Source organism: Pogona vitticeps, chromosome 4 (genome assembly GCF_051106095.1).
Source record: "Pogona vitticeps strain Pit_001003342236 chromosome 4, PviZW2.1, whole genome shotgun sequence".
NCBI classification, from domain to species: Eukaryota; Metazoa; Chordata; class Lepidosauria; order Squamata; family Agamidae; genus Pogona; species Pogona vitticeps.
In genome coordinates this window covers 122,038,402-122,063,250 of record NC_135786.1, presented here as the reverse complement: position 1 = coordinate 122,063,250, position 24,849 = coordinate 122,038,402, and the positions used below count along the sequence as shown (strand labels likewise).

General features: G+C 42.5%; 1 protein-coding gene across 1 annotated transcript; it reads left to right on the top strand.

Moving 5' to 3' along the window:
• Nucleotides 1–21: 21 nt before the first annotated feature.
• Nucleotides 22–24,849, top strand: CACYBP (calcyclin binding protein). Its single transcript, XM_020798561.3, has 6 exons — nucleotides 22–180; nucleotides 15,739–15,934; nucleotides 20,095–20,191; nucleotides 21,478–21,577; nucleotides 22,527–22,621; nucleotides 24,316–24,849. The coding sequence occupies exons 1-6, from the start codon at nucleotides 172–174 to the stop codon at nucleotides 24,473–24,475; spliced, it is 657 nt and encodes a 218-aa protein (XP_020654220.1). The 5' UTR covers nucleotides 22–171; the 3' UTR covers nucleotides 24,476–24,849.

Below are 24,849 nucleotides of genomic sequence, written 5' to 3'. Positions count from 1 at the left end.
AGTCGAGAAAGTTCGAGAGGAGCGCCGCTGCTTGGCGAGAACAGCCGGAAGAGGGAGGGCATCGCCTGAACCTTCCCCCCTGCCCCCGCCGCCGTTCGATACGCCGTTGGAGAACGAGGGCCGCGCGCAGGCACGTCCACCTGTTCCTTCCGCTTGGTCGCCTCTGCCGGCATGGAGGAGGTGAGGCGAGGCGAGGCGGGCGAGTGAGTGGGGGAGGGGGCTCCTCCCCCTGGGAGAGGCACCGGCGCCTCGAGGTGGAGTCGGGCGGGAAGGAAGCCTGTGGGGGGGGAGGGGGTCGGGTGGGAATGGCTGGCTGGAGGAGAGTTCCTGACTGTGCAAAGTGAAAAAGTCCTTGAAGGCCGGGGGCGGCGAATTGTTTTTGTTTTAAAATATTATAAGTCGTTTTCAGAGAAATAGTCGGAATTAGTCTGTTTCAAAAGAGGGGAAGGAATTTTAGAGCACCTAAAAGATGCAATGAAACTCCTTCTACCTCTTTGAACTTCTTTCTCTTGGTTGCTCATAAACAGTAAAATTAGATTTTTGGACCACAATGAAAATAAATCATAATTCAAAAAGTGCAAAAGATGGGTTTCTCCGTTCAAATAAGGTATCTTGGTCTTGTCTTCCATAATTACTTTATTATGCATCCTCTTTAGAATGGTAGGGCGGGTTTGTTCTGGCTTGAGGACTGTGTGGTGGGGAAACTGGCACAGAGAGTAGAAGATTTCTGTCCACTTGGAAAGCTAGCGCTAGTGTCATGTCATATTCTTGCTACCAGAGGATAAATAGGGATTGTGGGTGGGTTTTATCTTTGAAAAAAGGGGGCTGGCCCTTCGAAATGAATAATATTTCACATGGCTTAAGCCGGTTTTGGTATATATTTTGCTATTAGGCAGGAGAGGTGGAGGTCCCACTTCTTTCAATACCTATTTTCTTTTTCTAATCTGTGTTGTTTACTAAAATAGAACCAACATTTGGTATTACGTGGCATTTTAAACTTTCAAAAGCATAATTTTTTTTGGCTCTGTGGAGATGTTAGTTGGTCATGTGATGAATGAAAAGGGGTGATTTTTTTTTTCCGGAAGTAAGGAATCTTTGTCTAATCCATATGCTTTGGATTACAGTTCTCACAGGGCGAAGCTGGTGGGTGAGGTGCTTCTGCTTGCTGGAAAAGACAGTGGTAGGAAAGAGTTGAAGAGAGCAGGAAAAGAAAAAGACCAAACGTGAGATGGATTGGAGGAAGCCATGGCCTTGAGTTTGCAAGACCTGAGCAGGGGGCTGTTAATGAAAGGACATTTTGGAGGAGACTCATTCATAGGGTTATAGTTGCTTATAGGCAACTTTTATACCTTTGATAAGGTGGACAAGCATGTGGAGTAAAGGGGTATTTCATGACCATTTGACATAATGCACAACCAGTCAGTGTGTAAATCTGCAGAAATCTGGTCTACTGTGATGTTCAGATCTACTTTTCCTAGCTTGCCATAGTTGGTTAACCAATCACAAACCACAATCTTAACCTGTAGTTTCATAGAATTCCTGAATAATAGAGTTGGAAAGGGCCTATAAGGCCATCGAGTCCAACTCCCTGCTCAGTGCTGGAATACAAATCAAAGGATATCTACCAGGTGGTTGTCTAATTTTCTTTTGATTGGCTCCAGTGTTGCAGCACTCACCACCTCCCAAGGTAATTGATTGCATTGTTATATAATATATAATAGGAAGTTTTTTCTGATATGCAACTGAAATTCAGCTCCCTATAACTTGAGCCCATTATTACATGTCCTGCACTCTGGAATAACTGAGACCAGATCCTGTCCCTCCTCTGTATCTTTCAAGTACTTGAAAAGTGCTATCATACCTCCCCTCAGTGCTCTTTTTTCCCCAGTCTTTTTCATAGGTCTTTTCCCATAGGTCTTGATTTCCAGTTTCCTAATCATCTTTGTTGCTCTCCTCTGAAATTGTTCCAATTTGTCCGCATCACTCTTAAAGTGCAATGTCCAGAACTGGGAACAATATTTGAGATGAGGTCTAACCAGGGTCGAATAGGGGGAAAACAGTACAGTGGTGCCTTGCTTAACAGGCGCCCCATTTAACGAAGAAATCGCATAGCGATGAAGATTTTGCGATCACAAAAGCGATCGCATTGTGATGTTTTAAATGGGGGAAATCGCTTTGCGATGATCTGTTTCGCTTACCGATCATCACAAAGCGATTATTTTTAACAGCTGATCGGCGGTTCCAAAATGGCCGCCAAGGAAAAAAAATGGCCGCCCGCTGTTTTCTGGGACGGATTCCTCGCTTATCGGGCAGCGAAAATGGCCGCCGTATGGAGGATTTTCGCTTTAAGATGAATCTGAAGCCCATAGGATGCATTCCTATGGGCTTTTTAAAATCGCATAGCGACCAAAATAGCTTTGCAGCGATTTTTGCTGCACCGATTAACATCGCTATGCGAGGCACCACTGTATTTCATGATATTTGGAGACTGTACAACTCTTAATGCAGCCTAAAATAGTGTTTGCCTTTTTTTGCAGCTGCGTCACACTGTTGGCTCATATTCAGCTTGTGATCTACGATTAGAAGATCGTTCTTGCTTGTTGTGTTACTGATCCAAGTAAACCCCCATCTTGTAACTGTGTGTTCGGTTTCCTTTTCCTAGGTGTAGAACTTTGCACTTATTCCTTATACCCCCTCACTCAAGTCATTAGTAAATGTTGAAGAGCACTAGCCTCAGGACTGAGCCTTGGGCAGGGGTTTCCAAACTTTTCAGCATGAGGGCCACATGTATTTTCCACATTTTTGAGGGCCGAAGGAACCTGCACAGGTGTAGAAACACATGCCCATAAGCCCGCTGTCCTGCATTCACATGGACTGAAGGGAACGGATCTGAACCTGCAACGTTCATCAAGCCAGATAAAAAGGCAAGGCAGGCCAGATGTGGCCTGTGGACCGTAGTTTGGAGACCCCTGGCCTTGTGCTACACTGTTACCTTCTTCCCAGTTTGAGAAGAAACCATTCAAAGAGCCCAATTCAAAGTGCTTGTTTTGACATATAAAGCCCTAAACGGCTTGGGCCCTGGATACCTGAAGGACCGCCTCCTTCCATATGAGCCTACCCGGCAGTTAAGATCTAGCCAGGGGGGGCCTTTTGAAAGAGCCGTCCCCTTAAGGAGATAAGAGTAGAGAAAGGGCCTTTTCGGCAGCTGCCCCCACACTATGGAATGCCCTCCCGACTGAGATTCGTCTGGCGCCGACGCTGATGATATTTCGTCGCCAGGTCAAAACCTTCCTGTTCCAAAAGGCTTTTAATTGAAATCATATCAGCTGTGGGTCTCATGGCAATTTTTGCAGTATATATTTTTAATTGCATTTTAATTATTTTGCCCTTTTATTTTGCGTTTTTACTGTATATTAAATGTAAGCTGCCCAGAGACTTTCGAGTAGTGTGGGTGGCATATACAGTAAGTTAAATAAATAAATAAGTCAGCACTCTCTGAGTACTATCCGTAACCAACTATGTATCCACCAGATAGTTCTAACCAGCCACACGTAGTTAGCTTGATAATCATCAGACTATCATGGGGCACTTTGTCAGAAGCTTTGCTGAAGTCAAAATATAATACATCTACAGCATTCCCACTGTCTACCAGGGAGGTTAGCTGATCAAAAAATGAGATAAGATTAGTCTGGTAGGATTTGTTGTTTACAAATCCATGTTGGCTTCTAGTTATTTCTGCATTGTTTTCAAGGTGCTTATAGATGTGTTCCAGAATTTTCCCAGCAATTTGTGTCAGGCTGACTGGTCTGTAATTCCCAGGTTCCCCCTGTTTGAAGACAGGGATAACATTATCCTTCTGCCAATCATTTGGCTTTTCATCCATCTTCCATGATTTGAAGAAACTTAAAGATAGTCATTCTGAGACTTCTTCAGCCAGTTCATTCTATACTCTTAAATGCAGTTCATCAGGCCCTGGAGATTCAAACTCATTCAAAGTAATAAGGTATCCCTTGATCATTTGTTTATCAGTTTCAAACCACAGCCATGTCACCTCATCTCATCTTATACTTCACATTTGCCTGGAGGGTCATAAACTGTCTTTTGCCAAAAATAAAATAAAATAAGAGAAAGAAAGAAAGCTAATGTAGGAATTGAGCACTTCTGCCATTTTATTGTTGTTCATTATTATTTTTCTATCCCCAGTGAATAGGTGAGCCGCTGTTTCTTTTCTGCATTTTTTGCTATACATGCACCTGAAGAAAGCTTTTTTGTTGCTAACCTCAGTTGATTCTCAGCTTCTTCTTAACACCATCCCTGCAGTTCTTTGCTACCTGTCTGTACTTTGTGGCCTGGCTTTCCTTCCTTTTTGTGGCGGTGTTGTGCTGCAAGGTCAGAAGACTAGCAGTCATAAGATCGAATCCATGCGATTGAGTGAGTTCCCATTGCTCGTCCCAGCTCCTCGCCAACCTAGCAGTTCGAAAGCATGTAAATGCGAGTAGATAAATAGGTACCACCACTGTGGGAAGGTAATGGCATTCCGTGTCTAGATATGCTGGCCACGTGATCACGGAAACCGTCTTTGGACAAACGCTGGCTCTATGGCTTGGAAACAATGATGAGCACTGTGCCCTAGAGTTGGACACGACTGGACTAAATGTTAAGGGGAACCTTTAACTTTCCTTCCAAATCCTATATCCTCTTTTATTTTGAGGTCCTCTCTGAGCTTTTTGTGAAGCCACTGTGGAGAGACAGAGAAGATTCCTAAATGATACCTTGATATAATTTTGATTTCTTATGTAAATGGTAGTGCCTTAGTTAGCTTTAGTTCTCATGGGGAAACAGCAGGTTGGAAAGGGGAAGACACAAGATCAGAAATGGAGGTAAGAGGATCAAAGGGACTCCAAGCAGGATGCCTGGAAAAGCAAGCCTCTGTGATACGTTAATTGGGGCAGGCCAAATACACAGTTGAAGTTGTTGGGCAAGCTAGGGGAACAACTGGCTCCTGAATGGTTCAAAATGAGTTAGCCCAGATCTAACTCCCACACCTCAAAGGCTTTTATGTACAAGTCAACGACTTCAGGAAAATTTTAAGATAGGCCTCTAGATTTAGGGGGAGAACAATTTCCATGGAAGAGAGGAAGGACATGAGTGAGCTCACAGCTGGAATGGGCAGGTAGCCTTCTGGTAAAAAAGAATTAGTACAGGGAACTAAGAAGTGTGTTGAACCACTGGGTAGAGCATGAGAGAGTAGATTATAGTTCCCTGTGACAGAGTAGTTTGTTTCTTGTTTTCTTAGTGTGCTGTGCCTTGCCTGAGTTCATTGCTTGCAAGTCTTTTGCCATTGATTTTAAGTTTGTTTCCTTGTTTTGCACAACCTTACTCATTTTTCCAGACGTCTGATTTTGTAGCTGTTTCCCATAACCTTGCAACCATTCAACTTCTGGCTTTGCTGGGTGCAATTTTCATTTAGCTTTACCTTTTCTTTATTTCTTTTTAATAAAATGTTTAAAAGAACTGGTCTGGAGAATGCTTTCAAGAGAATCACAGGTTATCGAAATCTTGTAGCCTTGCCAAGGTTCGACCATGACTACTGGGTATGCTTCTGAGGCATGTTAAGAGTTCATTTTTGTGTTTTGGTTCATCCAGAAATGGTGGTAGGTTTACTGAAAACGGCAACCCCTCCATTGGGACCTCAGTGTGTGTAAGTCCAAGTCCAGGATGCTTTTCTTCAAGGGCAACCCTTCCTTGAAGGAGAAAGGGCTGGTCTCTGGAGGTACCGCTGGAAAAAGGTTTGAAGGGAAGAAGGTCCCATGACAGCCACATTGGCCTCCCCCCCCATATCTCCCACTTTCATCTTCTTGGAATTACAGTGGTGTCCCGCATGACGATGATAATTCGTTCCACTGAAATCGCTGTACAGCAAAATCGTCACGCGAAAAAAAAATCCCCATTGGAATGCATTGAAAACCGGTTAATGCATTCCAGTGGGGAAATTGCCTCATCGTCCAGTGAAGATCCTCCATAGGGAAGCCATTTTCTGAGCGCCGATCAGCTGTTTTTAATGGCTGTTTTCCAAAGCATGGGTCGGAAAACAACAGGAAGCGATTTTGCGATGTCGTAAAAATTGGCGTATTGTGAACAAACGGTTCGTGAAGCATGGACCTATTCCACGTCCAGCGAAAAAAACCCATTGGAAACATCGTTTTGCAATCGCTATAGCAATTGCAAAAAAGTCACCGTCCTGCGGTTTCTCCGTTCTTATTTATTTATTTATTTATTTATTATCATTGTAAGTATGTACACAGTATACCCATACAATGAAATTCACAGACACCCAGAGACCAGACACATGCACACACATAAAATTCCCCAAGCACTCCCCACCCACTAAAAGTCCCCACTAAAAATACAAACATCTACACCACAGGCCAGGTAACACAGTCCAACTAACTATTCACTACTGGTGGTCCTTAAGCTCATTATTAAGCGCAATTATAGCTCTGGGATAAAAACTATTCAGAAAACATGTGGTCCGAGTCTTAATTGTTCTATATCTTCTGCCAGATGGTAATAGTTCAAAAAAGTTATAAGCAGGATGGGAAGATTCTCTCAGGATGCTATGTGATTTCCTTAGACAGCGGGATGTGAAGATGTCATCCAGGGTTGGTAGCTGGAGCCCGATGATATTCTGGGCAATTTTAATGGTTCTCTGTAGAGCTTTTTTGTCCGCTACAGAGCTACTCCCAAACCATGCCAGAATGCCATAGGTTAGGACACTCTCAATGGTGCTACGATAGTATGACAGAAGTAAATGCTGAGATAAATTTAACTTGCTGAGCATTCTCAGGAAATACAGCCTCTTCTGTGCCTTCTTCATTAGCATGTTGGCATTTATAATCCATGAGAGGTCCTCTGAGATGTAAGTACCCAGAAATTTAAAACTACCAACTCTCTCCACTTCCTCACCATTTATGTACAGTGGTAAATGTACATTTCTCTTCCTCCTAAAATCAATTATGAGTTCTTTAGTTTTTTTGATGTTAAGTGTGAGATGATTTTCTTTACACCAAAGTATCAACCTTTGTACTTCCTTTCTATAAGCAGACTCATTGTTCTTATTTATGAGCCCCACCACTGTCGTATCATCCGCAAATTTAATAATTGTGTTGGTGTTATACAGTGGGGTGCAATCATGTGTGTACAGGGAATAGAGGAAGGGACTTAGCACACAGCCCTGGGGAGCTCCTGTACTTAGTACCAGGGTAGAAGAATGGTGAGATCCCATCCTTACTGACTGTGGTCTATCTGTCAGAAAGTCTTTTATCCACACGCAGGTCTTCTGAGGTAATCCCAGGTTGATCATTTTAAAAAACAACCTATTTGGTAGAATGGTATTAAAAGCAGAGCTATAATCCACAAACAACAGCCTCGCATAAGTTCCTTGTTCTAAGTGGCTCAATACAGTATGGAGTACAATGGACACAGCATCATCAGTAGATCTATTTCTCCTGTATGCAAATTGCCATGGGTCCAAGGTAATCGTGTAGCGGGGCACTACTGTATTTGTAAATGTGCCCTTAGAAACTTCCATCCATCTTGGATTCTTTTTCTTGTTAATATCCTTTGCTTTGGGCCTTCACTTATCATTGTTCTGAGTTTATTAAAATGGGCTTTCCTAAAATTTTTGCTTTAAAATGTGTTTTTAGTAGTCATTTTATTTACCATTCTTAACATGATACTTGTTTAATTAGTTTTTAATACTTGAGCACTTACAGTTTTCAGCTTTTTATATTGTCTTTTTAATGATGTGAGCCGCCTTGGGTCCTTTCAAGGAGAAAGGTGGGGTAAAAACATTTTAAAAAAACAAGTAAAATCCAGTGTGTGCATGTGTGCATCCAGTGTGTACACTAGACTGTTGCGTCCTTTGAAATCAAGAACTCCAATATAGCGTGATCGCTTTCCCTCAGAGTTCCCTTTACGGCCACTTCTTCCAGTATGGGTTAGAGTCCTATTCAAGGTATCATCTCCTCCGATTTCTTCCCCTACCACAGAAGCCAGGAATTTCTTTGAAGGGCCATATTTGGCAGAATTTGCTTCCCAACAGATTTCAGGGCAATTTAATTTCCCATTACTACTACATTATGTCTTTCTGAAATTCTTGCAGTTTGTTTTTCAAATGTTTGGTAGAGTATAAACTGTAGTTCATTTCAAGTATGGCTTGCTATGATATCAGAGCCTACAGGTGTGGCCTGTCCCTGACTTTGTTCACAAGGTGCCCATTTTGCACCAAGAGCTGACAAAAATGGTGAGAGAGAAACAAACTAGAAATTGTGAAGATAAGTCAAAATTAATGTTTCCCAAAACTTTGCAACCGTTCAACTTCTGGCTTTGTTAGGTGCTGTCTGCCTTGCAATTAAACAACAAACTAAGATTAATATTAAGCATGATTAATGGTTCTTGAAGGAATATATAGTTTTGTCTCAAACAAATTGTACTTCCTCTTGTTAAGTGTTTCCATGTCATTGTGATAACAAAGTAGAAATCTTATATAAGTTGTTTTGAGTCTTTCAGAGAAATGGCAAGATATAAATAAGATTAAAATCAACATGCTAATATATATAAATAAGACCATTTTTTTCTTGGCTGGCTAAACTCTGCTTTCCGTCTCCTGTGAGATAGGTCTTATTTTCCAAATAAATAGTTAGTTTGTGTGAATACAACTGGTCTGTGCAGAAAGTCATCTTTACCACACCAGAATTTATCTTTTGTACCTTGTAGATGCAAGATGATTTCTGTCAGCATCATCTACAGAGATGTAAAAGAATGTTTTTTGAATATAGCTAGAAGACAATGCATGTAGACAAATTTATCTTACAAAAACCAATGCAGAGAGGGCTCTTCATTTTTTTGGACCATGTCATACCAGTTCAGAGAGGTTCACAAGACTGCAAATGTATACAGCACTTGCCGGGTAGCTGTAATGCAGAAGAGCAGAGGAAACAACCTTTTGGATAAACATGGGGAGATTAGACAAAATGCATCTGATGCTTGGAAGAGAAGACTGCAGACATTTGGAATGATGACATGGAACTTTATGCTTCTTACTGCAATAGGGTGGGGAGTGTTTTCTGTGAAGGTACATGTTCCTGCTGGCATCTCCCTCCTTTTTCTTCTCAGCCAGTGGTGTGTTCACAGAGGGGCAGGTATCTTTTGCAAGAGGCGTGAACTGATGGCTTGCAGGGGGCTTTCAGAATCTAGTTGAGGACTGTTACATACAGCATTGATGTTACCTGTCTGTCATGGGTTGGAGGGAAAGTTCCATCCTATGGGGAGTGGAAGGCGGGACATCAGGAGGAGGGGCTGTACTGTATGTATATGTGGAGCCTGTGTGGAGAAGTTAGAAGAAGCTGGAGGAGAGCTGAGAGAAGAAGCTGGTGTGGGAGTCTGTGTGTCAGACAGGGTACTACTGTGTGTCAGTCAGTACCAACCTGATAGGTTCAGGTGTCTGTATGGTTAGCCAGAACTGATAGGTTCAGGGTCTGTGCTTTATTTAAAGGTGTTCCGTGTGAACCAAACTGGTGTATGTATGATTGAGACTAAGCCACGTTACTGTTTCTTATTCACTTGATCATTTTATTTTCCCTGTGTGTTATTTAAATAAACCTTATTCCTTTATTTGTTAAAAATCCATCCCTGGTCTGTGTGACTCCTTACAGGGAATGGTTGGTGGCAGCTTAGTGAAACTGTGGCATATCCCAGTAGTTCTGGGGTTGTCACATTGATTGGTGTCCAGCGTGTGGGATACGACTGGTCCAGTTGTCCAGTGGTCCAGCAAAGCCTTGGCAAGTGTGCCCAGAGCAAGGGGGGTCTAGTCAGGGACAATCTGAGAGCGCGTAGGTAATCTTCTAGGCTTGCCTCACGGGGAGGTAGGCTAGTGGAAGAACGTGTGACCTCAGATTGGTGGGACTAGATTAGGGAGCTCTGAGGCAACCTGTTTTGGCGGGAAAAAGGCTGAGGCAAAGCTGAGGGAAGTAGCAGTGATCTAGCTTGTCTGCTGAGAGGCCTAGCAGAGGGGGGTAGACTCTGGCTGGCAACAGTTGCAAGTTAGTGCTGAAAGAACAGCAGCAATCTATAGAAGGCTGTTCCTGAGGCAAAGGAAAAAAGTGGTCGCTTTATTTTGAGGCTTGACTTTTGAAAGCAGCCTGTTCTGGGGGGGGGGGGGATTATGCCCTTGACTCGAAGCCAAATGGCAGAAATGGGTGAAGTGAAAGACCCACAGGTGGACCAAGGTTCTGAGGAGGAATTTGGCTCAGTGCAGGAGGACAGCACGGGAGAACAGAACCCAGAACTCAAGAAAATGCTCATAGCCCAACAGCATGAACTGAGGATGAGGCAATTTGAAATGGAGGAAAGGGAAAGAGAGAGGCAAAGACAATTTGAATTGGCATTGGAGAGAGAGAAAATGGCGTTTGAGTTACGAAAATTGGAACTGATGAACCAGAATAATAATAACAATAGGGATTCTGAGGGAGGCCAATTGTCTAAAACTGACCTGAAGAAATTCCCTGTATACCACAAGGGAGATTGCCCTGAGGTGTTCTTTTCCCTAGTGGAAAGAGCGTTTGTGGACTTCTCAGTAAGGGAAACTGAGAAGATGACCATTATGCGATCTTTAATCAGTGGCAGCCTGGCAGAAGTCTATGCAGAGATGCCAGAGGAACTGCTAAAAGATTTCGCTGAGTTTAAAAAACTGGTGTTTGCCAGACATGGGATAAATGCGGAACAGCTGAGACAAAGATTCAGGTCACTCACCAAGAAACCAGAGCAGACGTTTACCCAAGTGGGGGCCCAACTGGTGAGGCTGCTAGAGAAATGGCTATCTTAGGAGGGAACAGAGACCTACCAGCAGCTTAAAGACCTGATAGCGCTGGAACAGTTTTATTCAGTCCTGCATGGGGAACTGAAGTTCCAGGTGAGGGAAAGGAAACCGAAATCTGTGGCCGAAGTGGCAGAGATCGCAGATTTTATTTCCCAAATAAGAAAGCCCTTAGGTGAGGGGAAATCTGTAGGTAAACCCAAAGAAACCTACAGCAAGTACTCTCAGGGACCAGGGAAAAACCAGCAAGTGGGAGGGGCCCATGGTGAAGGGAAGCCCTCAGACATGAAACAAAGACCTCAGATTTTGGAGGGAAAACCAAAACCGGATGAGAAAGACTCAAAATACAGCAGAAAATGTTATTTCTGTCAAGGAAAGGGCCATCTAATCTCAGAGTGTGAGAAACTAAAGCAGCTGAAAGGAAATGTGCCTCATGATTTGAGTGGAACCAAGCCAAAAGCTGTGTTCTGTGTCCAGAAAGAGCAAAGCTCCTTGTCACTGAGGGAGCCTGTTGCCATGGCTACTCAATCTGGAACAGTTACATCTGCTGATCAGGCTGGGGAAAGTGGTCCTCTTGTGGAGGTCAAGCGCTGCTTGTTAGTGAGAACAGATTCGCAGTTGTTTGAAACCGCAGGGGTGGACGTAGGAATACTTGACCATCAGTATAGGGGGTTAAGGGATACTTGTTCCCAGGTGACCCTGTGCCATCCAGATATTATTCCTAGGGAGTATATAATCCCGAATGAGAGCATAAAGGTGGCAGGGATTGAGGGACAGGTGATCTCGCTGCCAGTAGCTGAGGTACCTGTGAACTTTCAAGGCTGGAGGGGAGTTTGGCGGCTAGCGATTTCATCGACTCTGCCAGCAGCCGTGCTCGTGGGAAATGACCTGGCTGAACATGTGAAACGGGTGCTAGTGATTACACGCTCACAAGCCACCACGGGGACAGTTCAGGGGGGTACTGATGAGCCCGAGACAGAAGCAGAGGGGAGCTCCGAAACTGTGGTGGAAACCTTAACCACAGACAGCAGATTTGGCCAAGAGCAAAAGGCAGACGCCACTCTCCAAAAGTGTTTTGAACAGGTGACAGACGCCCAGCTAACACCTGAAACCCCAGTGAGATTTTGTGAGAAAAAGGGGATTTTATATAGAGAGACCCTGAGGAACATCTCAAAAGGGGGAGATGGGGTCAGAAGTCAGCTAGTGGTACCTGAAAAGTATCGCCCCATGATCTTACAAAGGGGGCACTCTGACATGTTTGCTGCGCACTTAGGCGTGAACAAAACACAGCAGAGAATCACACAGAATTTTTACTGGCCTGAAATAGGGAAGCAGATCAAGGAGTTCTGTAAACAATGTGATGTGTGTCAGAGGCAGGGGAATAACCGTGACAGGACCAAAGCAAAGTTGTGCCCTTTGCCTGTGATTGACACTCCGTTCAAATGCATAGGGGTGGATATTGTGGGACCTTTGCCCAAGGCCACAAAGAGGGGGAACAGGTTCATTCTCACCATTGTGGACCATGCCACGAGGTACCCTGAAGCCATACCCTTGACTAACATTGAAACCAACACAGTGGCAGATGCCTTGGTGGGGTATATGTCCAGGATGGGATTCGCCTCAGAAATAATCACAGATTTGGGCGCATCGTTTACATCGAAGCTCATGAAACGGTTATGGCAAATCTGTGGAATTAAACACAAGGAAACCACTGCCTATCACCCTGAAAGTAATGGGTTAACGGAGAAGTTCAATGGGACTCTGATGCGCATGATTAGGGCTTACTTGGCGGAGAATCCAAACAATTGGGACCAGAAGCTGCAATCCCTTTTGTTTGCTTATCGATCAGTGCCGCAAGCCAGTACCGGGTTCAGTCCGTTTGAACTTTTATTTGGGAGAAGGGTGAAAGGGCCCCTTGATTTGATCAAACAAAATTGGGAGCAGATCACCCAGGATGACCCACAAGATGTTGTGACATACATAGACACCTTGATGAATGACCTAAAGAGAAACCTAGAGCTAGCAGCAGAAAACCTGCAAGCTCAGAAGGTCAGACAGAAAACCTGGTATGACCACAAAGCTAGAGAGAGGCACTTTAACCCAGGGGAGGAAGTGCTTTGGCTTAGGCCCTGCAGAGAGAACAAACTGCAGCTCAAATGGGCAGGACCATATAGGGTCATTTCCAAGATGTCAGATCTGAACTACCTTATAGAGCAGAAGGAACACCAAGTAAGGAGGGTGGTACATGTGAATGCCCTAAAACCCTACTACAGAGGGGAACAGAGGGTTTTATTTGCAATAAAAGCAGCTGAGAGTGAGGAAGCTGAATTACCCTTCTGGGAGGGTAGAGGGGAAGTAAAATACAACCCAGAGGAGGTAAAGATCAGTCCTGCACTCACCCAAGACCAGCAGCAAGAACTAAAAATGCTGCTCATCAAATATCAAAAGGTGTTTTCCAATAAGCCGGGGATAGTGAAGGGAGTGATGCATCGGATCCACACAGGGGATGCACCCCCGCAAGCAGTATCCCCATACCGAGTGACGGGACCCTATAGGGACAAGGTGCGGAAGGAGCTGGATGAGATGCTTAGGGAGAACATAATCGTCCCCTCTTCTAGTCCTTGGTCCTCTCCGATAGTCCTAGTGGACAAGCCTGATGGGAGCATTAGGTTTTGTGTAGATTACAGGAAGTTAAACCGCGTAACCACTCCTGATGCCTACCCAATGCCCAGGCTAGACAACCTGATTGAAACCATAGGGGGTTGTCGGTTCATTTCATCATTGGACCTAGTAAAGGGATATTGGCAATTAAGAATTGATCCCAGGGATCAAGAAAAGACCGCCTTTTGCAGCCCTTTTGGTCTCTATGAGTTTAGAGTCCTGAGCTTTGGTCTCAGAAATGCACCAGCCACATTCCAAAGGCTGATGGACCAGACCTTAGCAGGGCTCAGTGACTTTACTGTGGCCTACATTGACGACATAGGGATCTTCAGCAATACCTGGGAAGATCACCTGAAACACCTGGAGTTAGTGCTGCAGAGGTTAAGTGCAGCAGGGCTAACAGTAAAGGCGAGCAAGTGTCAGCTGGGTAGCCCAGAAATAAAATATTTGGGTCACATGGTAGGGGGAGGAGTGATCAAACCCCTAGAGGCCAAGATAGAAGCAGTTTGTGATTGGCCTAGACCCATCACCAAGAAAAAAGTCAAATCATTTCTTGGGTTGGTGGGCTACTACAGAAAGTTCATCCCGAGGTTTAGCGAGATTGCGGCTCCGCTGACCGATCTGACGAGGAAGAAGACTGATGACCGCATCCCGTGGACCAGCGACTGTGAGGAGGCGTTCCAGAGGTTGAAGGAGGCCCTCATCAACTATCCAGTGCTGCGTGCTCCAGACTTCGACCGGGAGTTCATCATCTACACCGATGCGTCTAACAGCGGGGTAGGAGCAGTTCTTTGCCAGGAGGATGAGAATGGTGACCAGCATCCAGTGTCCTGCCTGAGTAGGAAACTCCAGAAAGGTGAGATACATTTGGCAACCGTGGAGAAGGAGTGCCTGGCCATAGTCTACGCGATCCAGAAGGCCAAGCCTTACATCTGGGGAAGACATTTTATTCTGTGCACTGACCATTCACCACTGCAATGGTTAAAGACAATGAAAACCCACAATAGTAAACTTATGAGGTGGGCTTTAAACCTGCAAGACTATGACTTTGAAGTGAAGGTGGTCAGAGGGTCAGTGAACTGTGTTGCTGACGCCTTGTCAAGAAGACCCGAAGAATGAAGACGGCGAAGGAACATGGACTATGTATATATTTTGGTGACCAAAGGTTAAATGTACTTGTTTATTAAACATGCTTGGTTTGTATGAATGAAGGTAACTGGATGTATTGTAAATGGTAAATGTTTAAATGCCTAATTGAGATGTTTATCCTAGAGTAAGTATGGTATTGTATGTTAATGTATAACTGGTTTTGTATGTTTTGGATCCAGGTTGTTTTTTGGAGAAAAGCACTTTAGCTTTCCCCCTACAAAACAACTTATAAAGAGGGGAGGTGTTACATACAGCACTGATGTTACCTGTCTGTCATGGGTTGGAGGGAAAGTTCCATCCTATGGGGAGTGGAAGGCGGGACATCAGGAGGAGGGGCTGTACTGTATATATATGTGGAGCCTGTGTGGAGAAGTTAGAAGAAGCTGGAGGAGAGCTGAGAGAAGAAGCTGGTGTGGGAGTCTGTGTGTCAGACAGGGTACTACTGTGTGTCAGTCAGTACCAACCTGATAGGTTCAGGTGTCTGTATGGTTAGCCAGAACTGATAGGTTCAGGGTCTGTGCTTTATTTAAAGGTGTTCCGTGTGAACCAAACTGGTGTATGTATGATTGAGACTAAGCCACGTTACTGTTTCTTATTCACTTGATCATTTTATTTTCCCTGTGTGTTATTTAAATAAACCTTATTCCTTTATTTGTTAAAAATCCATCCCTGGTCTGTGTGACTCCTTACAGGGAATGGTTGGTGGCAGCTTAGTGAAACTGTGGCATATCCCAGTAGTTCTGGGGTTGTCACAAGGACCATCTTTGAGGCTGAAGTTGCCTACCTGTGACAGAAAGGGGGGGGGGCAAACAAGCAGCCAGCTCTTCTCAGGATGCCTTCCCTTTTTAATCACATCTTTTAAACTATCCAAATATTGTTGTTTGTTTTTTGCATGGATTTGATAGATTACCCTTATTACTTTTATCTCTGTTACTTAATCAGTTTGTAATCTAGAAAGAATTACTAATATAGTGGAGTAAGTACTTTCAGATGACAAAGAGACAAGTATTTAATGATTTTCTTATTATTATTACCTGATGTCTTATGTCTAGTTGCAGAAAGATTTAGATGAGGTGAAAGACCTTTTAAAAAAAGCAACAAGAAAGAGACTCTATGATGTCCTCTTGGCAGAGAAGAATAAGATAGAGCGAGAAATCAAGAACCGGCCACAACTCAAACTAAAAGCTGAGTCCTCTGAAGAAGAAAAAACATCGCTGACAGGATATACAGTGAAAATCAACAATTATGGTAATTACTTTTACTACTGTTTTTGTAATAAAGATCCAGTCTTTCTGTAATGTTTTTGTTGCATTAATACAATATGATGAAGAGAATATTGAAACCATCAGTTTCCAGTAAACTGCACATGTCTGTTTGAGTTTTACATTCAAAGCCAAACACCACATCTGATGTCCACTGTTTATTTGCTACACTCAGTACAAGTTATTATTGGGAAGCAAGGGTGAATACCTTGATATTGGGATGTGCTTCTCAGGGAGAACTTCAAGCATGACAGTTGTTCAAGGGGGCCAGATTTGTGAGTAACACTTTGTAGTATGTGTGTAGGCATCTTTCAGTCTGGAGAGATTATGGTAATGTGCTGTGGTCTTGGAATAGCATCTATTGTGGCTGAGAAGGACAATTCGACAGTGACCATCCCTTCCACACTGAAGACAAATACAATGTCCCCTGTCCAGTTTTGAGAAATTTGATTATACAGTGGTGCCCCGCATAACGGGCACCCCGTTTAATGATGAATCCGCATAGCGATGGTTTTTTGCGATCGCATTGCGATGATTTAGATGGCAAAAAATCACTTTACGACGATCGGTAAGCTGTTTCGCTTATCGATTTTTGCATAGCGATGTTTTTTAAACAGCTGATCGGCGGTTCCAAAATGGCCACCGGGTAAAAAAAATGGCCGCCCACTGTGTTTTCGCACCCATTCCTCGCTTACCGGGCAGCAAAAATGGCGGCCGTATGGAGGATTTTCGCATAACGGTGAGTTTTAACCCATAGGAATGCATTAAACGTGTTTTAATGCATTCCTATGGGCTTTTTTGTTCCGTATAGCGACGATTCCACATAATGATGATTTTTCCGGAACGGATTATCGTCGCTATGCGGGGCACCACTGTAATGTGTATTCTCATAACATCAGCAGAGTAAGGAGATATTGGTTAGCAGAGATACTTATGACACTGAGAGGGTAAAACCAACAACTTAGTCGATATACATACGTACATAGAGAAGAGACATTCCTCTGGCAGCATGACATGACGTGAAGCAACACACAGCATTAGGAAAAAATGATCTGACTTACAGCAGATAAAGGCGTTCCTTTTACACATGACCTATGTACAGTAAGTTCTGTGACCAATCAGAAAATAAATTACTTAATGTTTTGTTACACAAAGTTTCATCATGTACACAGCTGTACAACATGAAGTCTTAATCCTTGATACTCACACCTGAACACAGTCAGTACAGTGACTCAGGTAAAATCAACCATTTTATATTTAACTATACAACATTAATATTTAATACATTATCATATCAAAATCTCAACATCCAGCTCCCTGATTTTGCTGGTTTTGGGACTTCCTCTTTGCCTCAGCCTGCTGAACAAGTGCCTCTTCAAATTGGGAGAGGCCAATTGTAGTATGCAGGACTGCTGAAATTGGCATCTCCTACCTTGTGAATGGGTGTGATTTCCTTAGAGACTGAATTATTTGGGAAAAGTTGATGAGTCCAAGATGTTGATTGCATGCTTTGTTTATTTAGATCTTTAAAAAAATCTCTCAAATTGTTCAGTAAAGACAGATTTTCTTTCTCCTATTCATGTTTATGTATCCCTGTGTTTCAAGAAGCAGGGAAGTTCCCAGAAGAGGGGGGAAAAACCTCTGTAGTTTAGAGCAGGCTTGTCCAACCTGCGGCCTGAGGGCCGCATGCAGCCCAGGTCAGCTCGTAATGTGGCCCAGTGCAATTTTTTATTTTTAAAGAAATTCCAAAGTTTCAAGTTACACTGCCAGCACTTGCGGCAGGAATGTGGCCGGGGCATGTCACAACAGTAGAGGGGGAGAGAAGGAAGGAAGGAGTGGGAGGGGAGGGGACAGGGGGGCTGCATTGTGACGTCTCCGTCAATAGGTGGACCCCCTCCTGGCCCCATAAAGCTGCTGGAATCGAAGCTGGCAGCCTCTGCTGTCTGAGATTGCAGCTGCCAGTAAGTGCGCTTGGAGCGGGGCTGTGGAGGACGGCTAGGGCTGCCCCCCCCCCATGCGGCCCAAACCAAATGTATGTGTGGCCCAAACCAAATTTTCATTTTCTAATGTGGCCCAAGGAAGGTGAAAGGTGGTTTATTTAGAGCAAAAACAAAAAACAAACAAACAAACAAAAAAACCCAGTATGGTTAAAGCTTCTCCTGCCAAGGAAAGGAAATATGATTAGCCCCTCTAACTCAAAGCATGGACCTGTTAAAGTATCCTCCTTGTACTTTATCTTCAGCTCTATATAAGGCATGACAAAGATTGGACTCCACTCCACTTGCTCTATATTTAGAGGAAGAAAGTCTTGTTGTGTTTTATGGGCTTCATCTTAGTTGCCTCGTGGCATAGAGGTTAAACTAGTACTGCAGCCAAAACTCTACTCACAGTCAGCATTTGATACAATAGATCTGACAGCCAGGTCATGGTTAACTTATCCTTCCATCCTTTCAAGGTCAGTAAAATGAATACCCAGCTCGCCTATATAAATGTTTTTTTAAAATTGTGGAACACCCAGAGAGTGATTTAAACACTATGGAGCGGTATATTGTGGGGGAACGCTTCTCCCCAAAGTTGCTGAGCTATTGGCTGATTCTTCAGTGTATAGAAAATTCTCCTGGATGATGTCATAGCTGCTTCCAAGAGGGGAAGTTACCACCGTTCTTCCTCTTTCTCATAGGTGATAGAGAGCTTGCTTAATTGCCTTTCTCTAGGCCAGTCCTAAAGGCATGATGAAACCATTGTCCTATCTGAACTCTGTAACCTATCTGTATACTGTCACTATCTGAGAGCTTGTAATGTTAATAAAAGGACAGTCCTCCTGGGGGCAGGGCAGAATGCACTGGGAACCCATTCGGTGTTATTTTGCCTCTTCTACTAGTCGCCCACCAGGAGCACTGCTGGCAGACATCCCTCTGTGTGTGGCTGACTTCTTTAACCTCTACAGTGGTGCCCCACTTGACGACGATAATGTGTTCCAACAAAATCGCTGTACAGCGAAATCGTCAAGCGAAAAAAACAAAACACCCATTGGAATGCATTGAAAACTGGTCAGGGTGTTCCAATGGGGGAAATACCTGCTTGTGCAGCGAAGATCCTCCATAGGGCAGCCATTTTCCGATCCCTGTCTTGCGAAAATGGGTCAGCAAAACAGCGGGGAGCCATTTTGCGAACCGCCTATCAGCTGTTTGTTAAGCGAAAAATCAGTTTCTGAAGCAGGGAACTATTCATCATCAAGCGAAAAAATCCTATTGGAATCATCGCTTTGTGATCGCTATAGCGATCACAAAAAAGTCATCGTAAAGTGATTGCGTCGTCAAGCGGGGTCATCATCAAGCGAGGCACCACTGTATTTCTAAGAGACTCTTTGCTATCCTAATTATCTGGTGATCACCACAAAGCCCGTCAGCCTTCTAACTTCGTGACTCCAACAGTATATAAGCAACACACTTTGCTTTCTTTCTCTAGGGAATTGAAAAATGGACTTCACATGTGTCTACTTGGGTTAGAAATTAAGCAGTATGGCTGTGCTTTGAGTGCAGAGGTGGCCTGTGGTCTGAATTTTCTTTCTTTTGCGGGAATAGCTTCAACAATAACTCTGCTTCAAATATGAGTTTTTTTCTCTCTTTTGGAAACAGGAGAATTGTGTGTGGAGCACAAAACAAGGCATGTAAGATGATGGGCAAGGGAGAGTGTTAGGCAGGGCACATGTTTGTAGGCAGAGTGTACCATTCATGTTTATTTGAGGGGGGATTTGGTGTCCAAAAAAGCAAAACAAAATCAAATGGTGCACCTTTAATGGCTTAATGAACTATAATTTATCATAGTGAAATTATTACAGCTGGCCTGACCTTACTCAGATCTACAAGAATTATTTCTACCTTGCCTTTCTTTGTCAATGTCCTCTATATTGCATGTCTCTAATTTTAGACAGCCACCTGGCAGATATACTTTGATTTGTATACCCTTCATTGAGCAGGGAGTTGAACTCAATAGCACTTCCAATTCCATGATTCTATGATTTTTAGTGCATTTGTTCTGTGGATGGGATTTGAAAGCTCCTTTGGAGAATGGGAAGTGAAGACCAGTTCTTACTCGCTTGGAAGAGCATTTAGAAATCATATGGTTTTCTTTTCATCCTTTTAGCTTGGGATCAGTCAGATAAGTTTGTGAAAATCTACATCACTTTAAATGGAGTTCAGCATCTGTCAGCTGAGAATGTGCACGTGAGCTTCACAGACAGGTTGGTACTAAACACCAGAAAATATAGTGCAGGGTTAGTATTTTCTGCAAAAGCATAACTTACCAGAAGAAAGCCACATCTTCATTCTTCCCCATTCCCTGTGGGGATGGTCCTATCATTATTTTCTTCCACCCATCAGAAATAACCAACCATACTTTCTTGTTGCATCCTACAAAAAGCTGAAGGAAAGGAAGTACCACTCTTTTCTCCATAGACATTCAGAAATTAATGGACTGACTTTCATCTTTTTTCCACCAGTCTTTAGAATAATACTGTTTCCCTAAAAATAAGATCTAACCTGAAAATAAGCCTTAGTATGATTTTTCAGGATGTTCATAAGCCCTGCCCCCCGAAATAAGCCCCAGTTAAGTGAAACCCCACCCTCCACCATTCTGCAGCAACCAAAAAATATGACATGACTATATCTGAATAAATGTAGATTATTGTAAATAAAAGAACCCTGAAAATAAGCCTTAATGTGTTTTTTTTGGAGCAAAAATAAGAACCTGTTTTATTTTCGGTGAAACACAGCACATTATTTGTTAGAAACAAAAAAAAAACTGTCCACTTAGTTCAAAACTTCTTCATTTTGTCCCCATAACTAGCAATTTTTTTAAAAAAAATCTGTGACTTATGTTTTTGGAGAATTCACAAGCATCAATATTTGCCATACACTATGAACCAAAGTGGGAAAGAATGGGAAAGGGCTGGCCCTTTCCTCCCACAGAGAAGAAAGAGGGCATGGTTTTGCTTTCTGCCCGCAGTGGTTAGGCAGCAAGTAGTTTTCTGACTGAAAGGAAGGAAAGCATTTGTGGAAAGGAAGGGTAGTTTTCCAAAACCAGAGCTTAGGTGGAAGTCCAGATTCTTAACAGTCCTCAATAAAGGTGAGTGGATTTGTGTAGGTGAGCAATTCCACATTCTGCAAAACAGTTATAGAAATGGGGGCAGCCCAAACAATTTTTTTACCAAGACAGAATGAATAAGTGAATGGACTGAGTTCTTTATCATTCAAATCCTGATTGTTTCTTTTGTTGATGAGGGCACTCAAAACCTCAAGAAAAGTAGCTGTAATGCATAAATCATACCTTATCTAAATGCATAGCTGAAGCTCACTCTGGATCCCTTCAGTACTGCAGTTGTCTGTATTTTATCCAAAGTTCTCCCCCCCCCAAGACTCAAACTGGATTTTAGCATCAAATTAATGTTATTTGCTGCTTTCCTGTGTCACTTTTTCCTCCACATTTAGGAGATTTTAGAAGTGCATTTATCCTTTCTTTTAATTTTAGATCATTTGATCTATTGGTGAAGAATTTAAATAACAAGAATTATGCCATGACATTCAACAACCTTTTGAAACCCATCTCCGTGGAAGGCAGCTCATGGAAGGTCAGTGCATCTCAAGTAGAAACAATTTTGTAGGTTGGTATGTGTGCAGCACTTTGAGATCTACTTGTGTATGTTTTTCCTGGCAGCTTTATTATTAAATTTATTATTAGGCACTTGTTAGAGTTGGGGGGGGAGGGGAAAGGCAGCCACTGCTGCAGGATCCATTGAAACCTGATTGATACCTGTCCCAATTGGGGGGGGGGGGGCTATTCCTTCAAGTACTTACCTTCTCCTGTCAATACTACTGCACAGTCAAAGGTTGCAGCCAAGTGTTGCAAAGGTAGTTCTTGGTGAAGTTACATTTTATTGGTGAAATGATAATCCCCTTTCAGCTGTTGAGCATCTCCCATTATTAGGCATGTTCCTCCTCACCATGAACGAGAGATTCCTTATCAAGGAAACATGTCTTTGTACAGTATATAGAACTTTCACAAGCAGTGTGGGACCTGATATGAGATGGGAGAGTTTCTGCTTCCTGAGCTTAGCAGAAAGATATCCAACTGCTTGCACCCCTAGCTGGTCCTTCTATATTTCTGAAAGTAAAGAGTGGTCTGTTTCATAACATTAGTAGCAACATAAATCCTTGAATGAATCTACGTTTGATATTCAATTTCTCAAGGATAGTCATTTTTCCTTATTGTTTTAAATAACAGGCATTTGTATTTTTAAAATTGTAATGACCATTTTTTTATGTTCACATAAGGTTTGTGTAACTTGCAGTGGCTAATTGCAGCTAATTAATGAGGTGGTGGGGTGTATCTGTCACATACGTGACTATGCATAGGACTGCACAACTGAAATGCACTTCAGCACTTTGTTAATAGGCTGCGTCAACTTATGCAAACTCTCCATGCAGTAGTTTCTACAATTAAGTGTAACTGGTATCCTGTCTAGAAATTCTACTGTATCTCACTTTTTGAACATTTGTAGTACTTCATTCTTTTTATAGATCAAAACAGATATGGTCTTGATATTATGTAAAAAGAAACAAGAGGAAAAATGGGAGTGCCTGACACAAGTTGAAAAAGAGACTAAGGAGAAAGAGTAAGTGTACTTCGGTTTTTGTTCTATTGTTACATTGCTCAGTGCAGAAAAGGACTTAACTCACTATTCCACTGATCCTTGCAAAAGTCACCTGCTCATCCCCCTACAAAAGTCGCCTGTTCATCCACCTAGAGGATGAGCAGGCGACTTTTGCAGATTAGAACTATTGTCAGACCATTGCTAACTCTGGAATTTGTAGTCTCCCTAACAACACTTTTTATGCAAACGTCTCACAGGTTCTCCTGTGTTGCTTGAACTGTGCCATTAAATTTTGATTGTCAAGTATTCGTGGAAAAAAGATATTTTAGCCTAAATCTTTTCCCTTGCTAGATCTCCTCTTTATGCTGTCCTAATCTGGAAGGGAGATCTCTGGGCAAATTTTTTGTTCGTTCTGTGGAGAATAGACACACTGAAATGAATGGAATTTGTTGGACACAGTAATACAATTCCCATGATTTCAGTGGGTGCACTGTAAATTGAACTGACATCTATTGCAAAAGTATTTTTGTGGTAGCTGTTGATGGCCAGTATTTTAAATCAAAGTTGTGCAATAACTTTACTTGAACTCTGAAATATAAAAAATCAAGGTTTTGATAATTTTGTGGTGCAAAGAAGGTCTTCCCCAACTCAGAATCTTTTCCCTCTCCTATCATGGATCACACTGGGATCATTCTTTTGTATTTACATTTCCTGTGTTCTTACAAGAATGTCAGTATCTGCATATCACTCCCAATTAAACAGATATGAAACTTTGTATTGTGCTCAAGGATTCAAGTATTTCTGGAATAAACAGTGTGCTAATTCAGGTAGTAAGAAATTGTCATTTGGCAAAATCTGACTCCATAAGATATTAAACTTGTGATATTTAATATGCAGGAAAACCTTTTTAGTAATTGCCTTGCTCCTGTAGAGAATATGTACTCTCTTCTTTGTCCCAGTGTGGTGCTCATTTTAGTTCTGTAATACTTCTGACACAAATGTTGTCTTTGCTACCTTTTTCCTTTTGGTAGAATTGCTACATAGGAGTTGGTTCTTAACCTTTGTTACTCAGATGTTTTTGGACTGCAACTCCCAGAAGCCTTCACCATCAGCTCTGCTGGCTGAGGTTTCTGGGAGTTGCAGTTCAAAAACACCTGAGTAACAAAGGTTAAGAGCAGTGGTTCTTAACCTTTGTTACTCAGGTGTTTTTGAACTGCAACTCCCAGAAACCCCAGCCAGCAGAGCTGATGGTGAAGGCTTCTGGGAGTTGCAGTCCAAAAACATCTGAGTAACAAAGGTTAAGAACCAGTGTTAGAGTACAGTATTCTGCTTCAAATACAAAGTACTGTAACAATGTTTGTAGTGCCTGGAATTTCTTAGCTTCCTACCTCTGTCTTTGGTCAGATGCAGACTGTGAAACATTTAGTTTATGTGGCTGACCATAAATTTACACAGCTTCAGGAGGTGGGAAGGGACAGAAGATATGAAAGTCATCTTGTCCCCCTCCTTCCCCATGCGAACTATGGAAATTTATCCATAGGATTCCACTAACAATCCTTCTATGCATATCCCACTTTTTTCATTAGACAACTTAATCTCAGGTGAGTTTTCATCAATGGACCATTTGTTTTCTTGTATTAAAGTCTTCAGAAGCACATCAGATTAAGAATGTATGTGGTATATTTTGATTTTTTGTGTACATTTATCTACCTTAGAAAAGCTTCCTATGACACATCTGACCCTAGTGAAGGATTAATGAATCTCCTGAAGAAGATGTATGCAGAAGGAGATGATGAAATGAAGAGATCAATTAACAAAGCTTGGGTTGAGAGCCGAGAAAAGCAAGCTAGAGAAGAACAACCACTAGATATCTAAATAAATACAGTACTGCACACCGGGCTAGTCATCGTAACATGCATTTTCTTTACAGGGTTTCAGCTGTGATGAGTTAAGAAAAAACATTTACATAACTGTCTTTTGAACAAAGGCTATACAAGTTTTACATTTTAGTTGGGGGATGGGGAAATAAAATATGCTGTAAAGCATGCTATTTAAATGTGTTGTCACCCTTCTTCCTTAAGGCTCTGAGTCTTCATTGTTTTGTAAGACTGCCAAAAATAAGTAAATTGGCTTAAATGCATGTATGTATTGTCTACAATCAATCTACTGTCCTACCTGTATAAGGAGGAAAGGTGGAATACTGATGTAATTAATTACTTAATAAATAATTAATATACAAGGAGACTAAA

Excerpts from the sequence above, each read along its gene's own strand:
- CACYBP (XM_020798561.3), top strand. Across the intron at positions 21,578-22,526 it reads TGGAAGGCAGCTCATGGAAG|ATCAAAACAGATATGGTCTT; the intron begins GTCAGTGCATCT and ends TTCTTTTTATAG. Across the intron at positions 22,622-24,315 it reads AAAGAGACTAAGGAGAAAGA|AAAAGCTTCCTATGACACAT; the intron begins GTAAGTGTACTT and ends TATCTACCTTAG.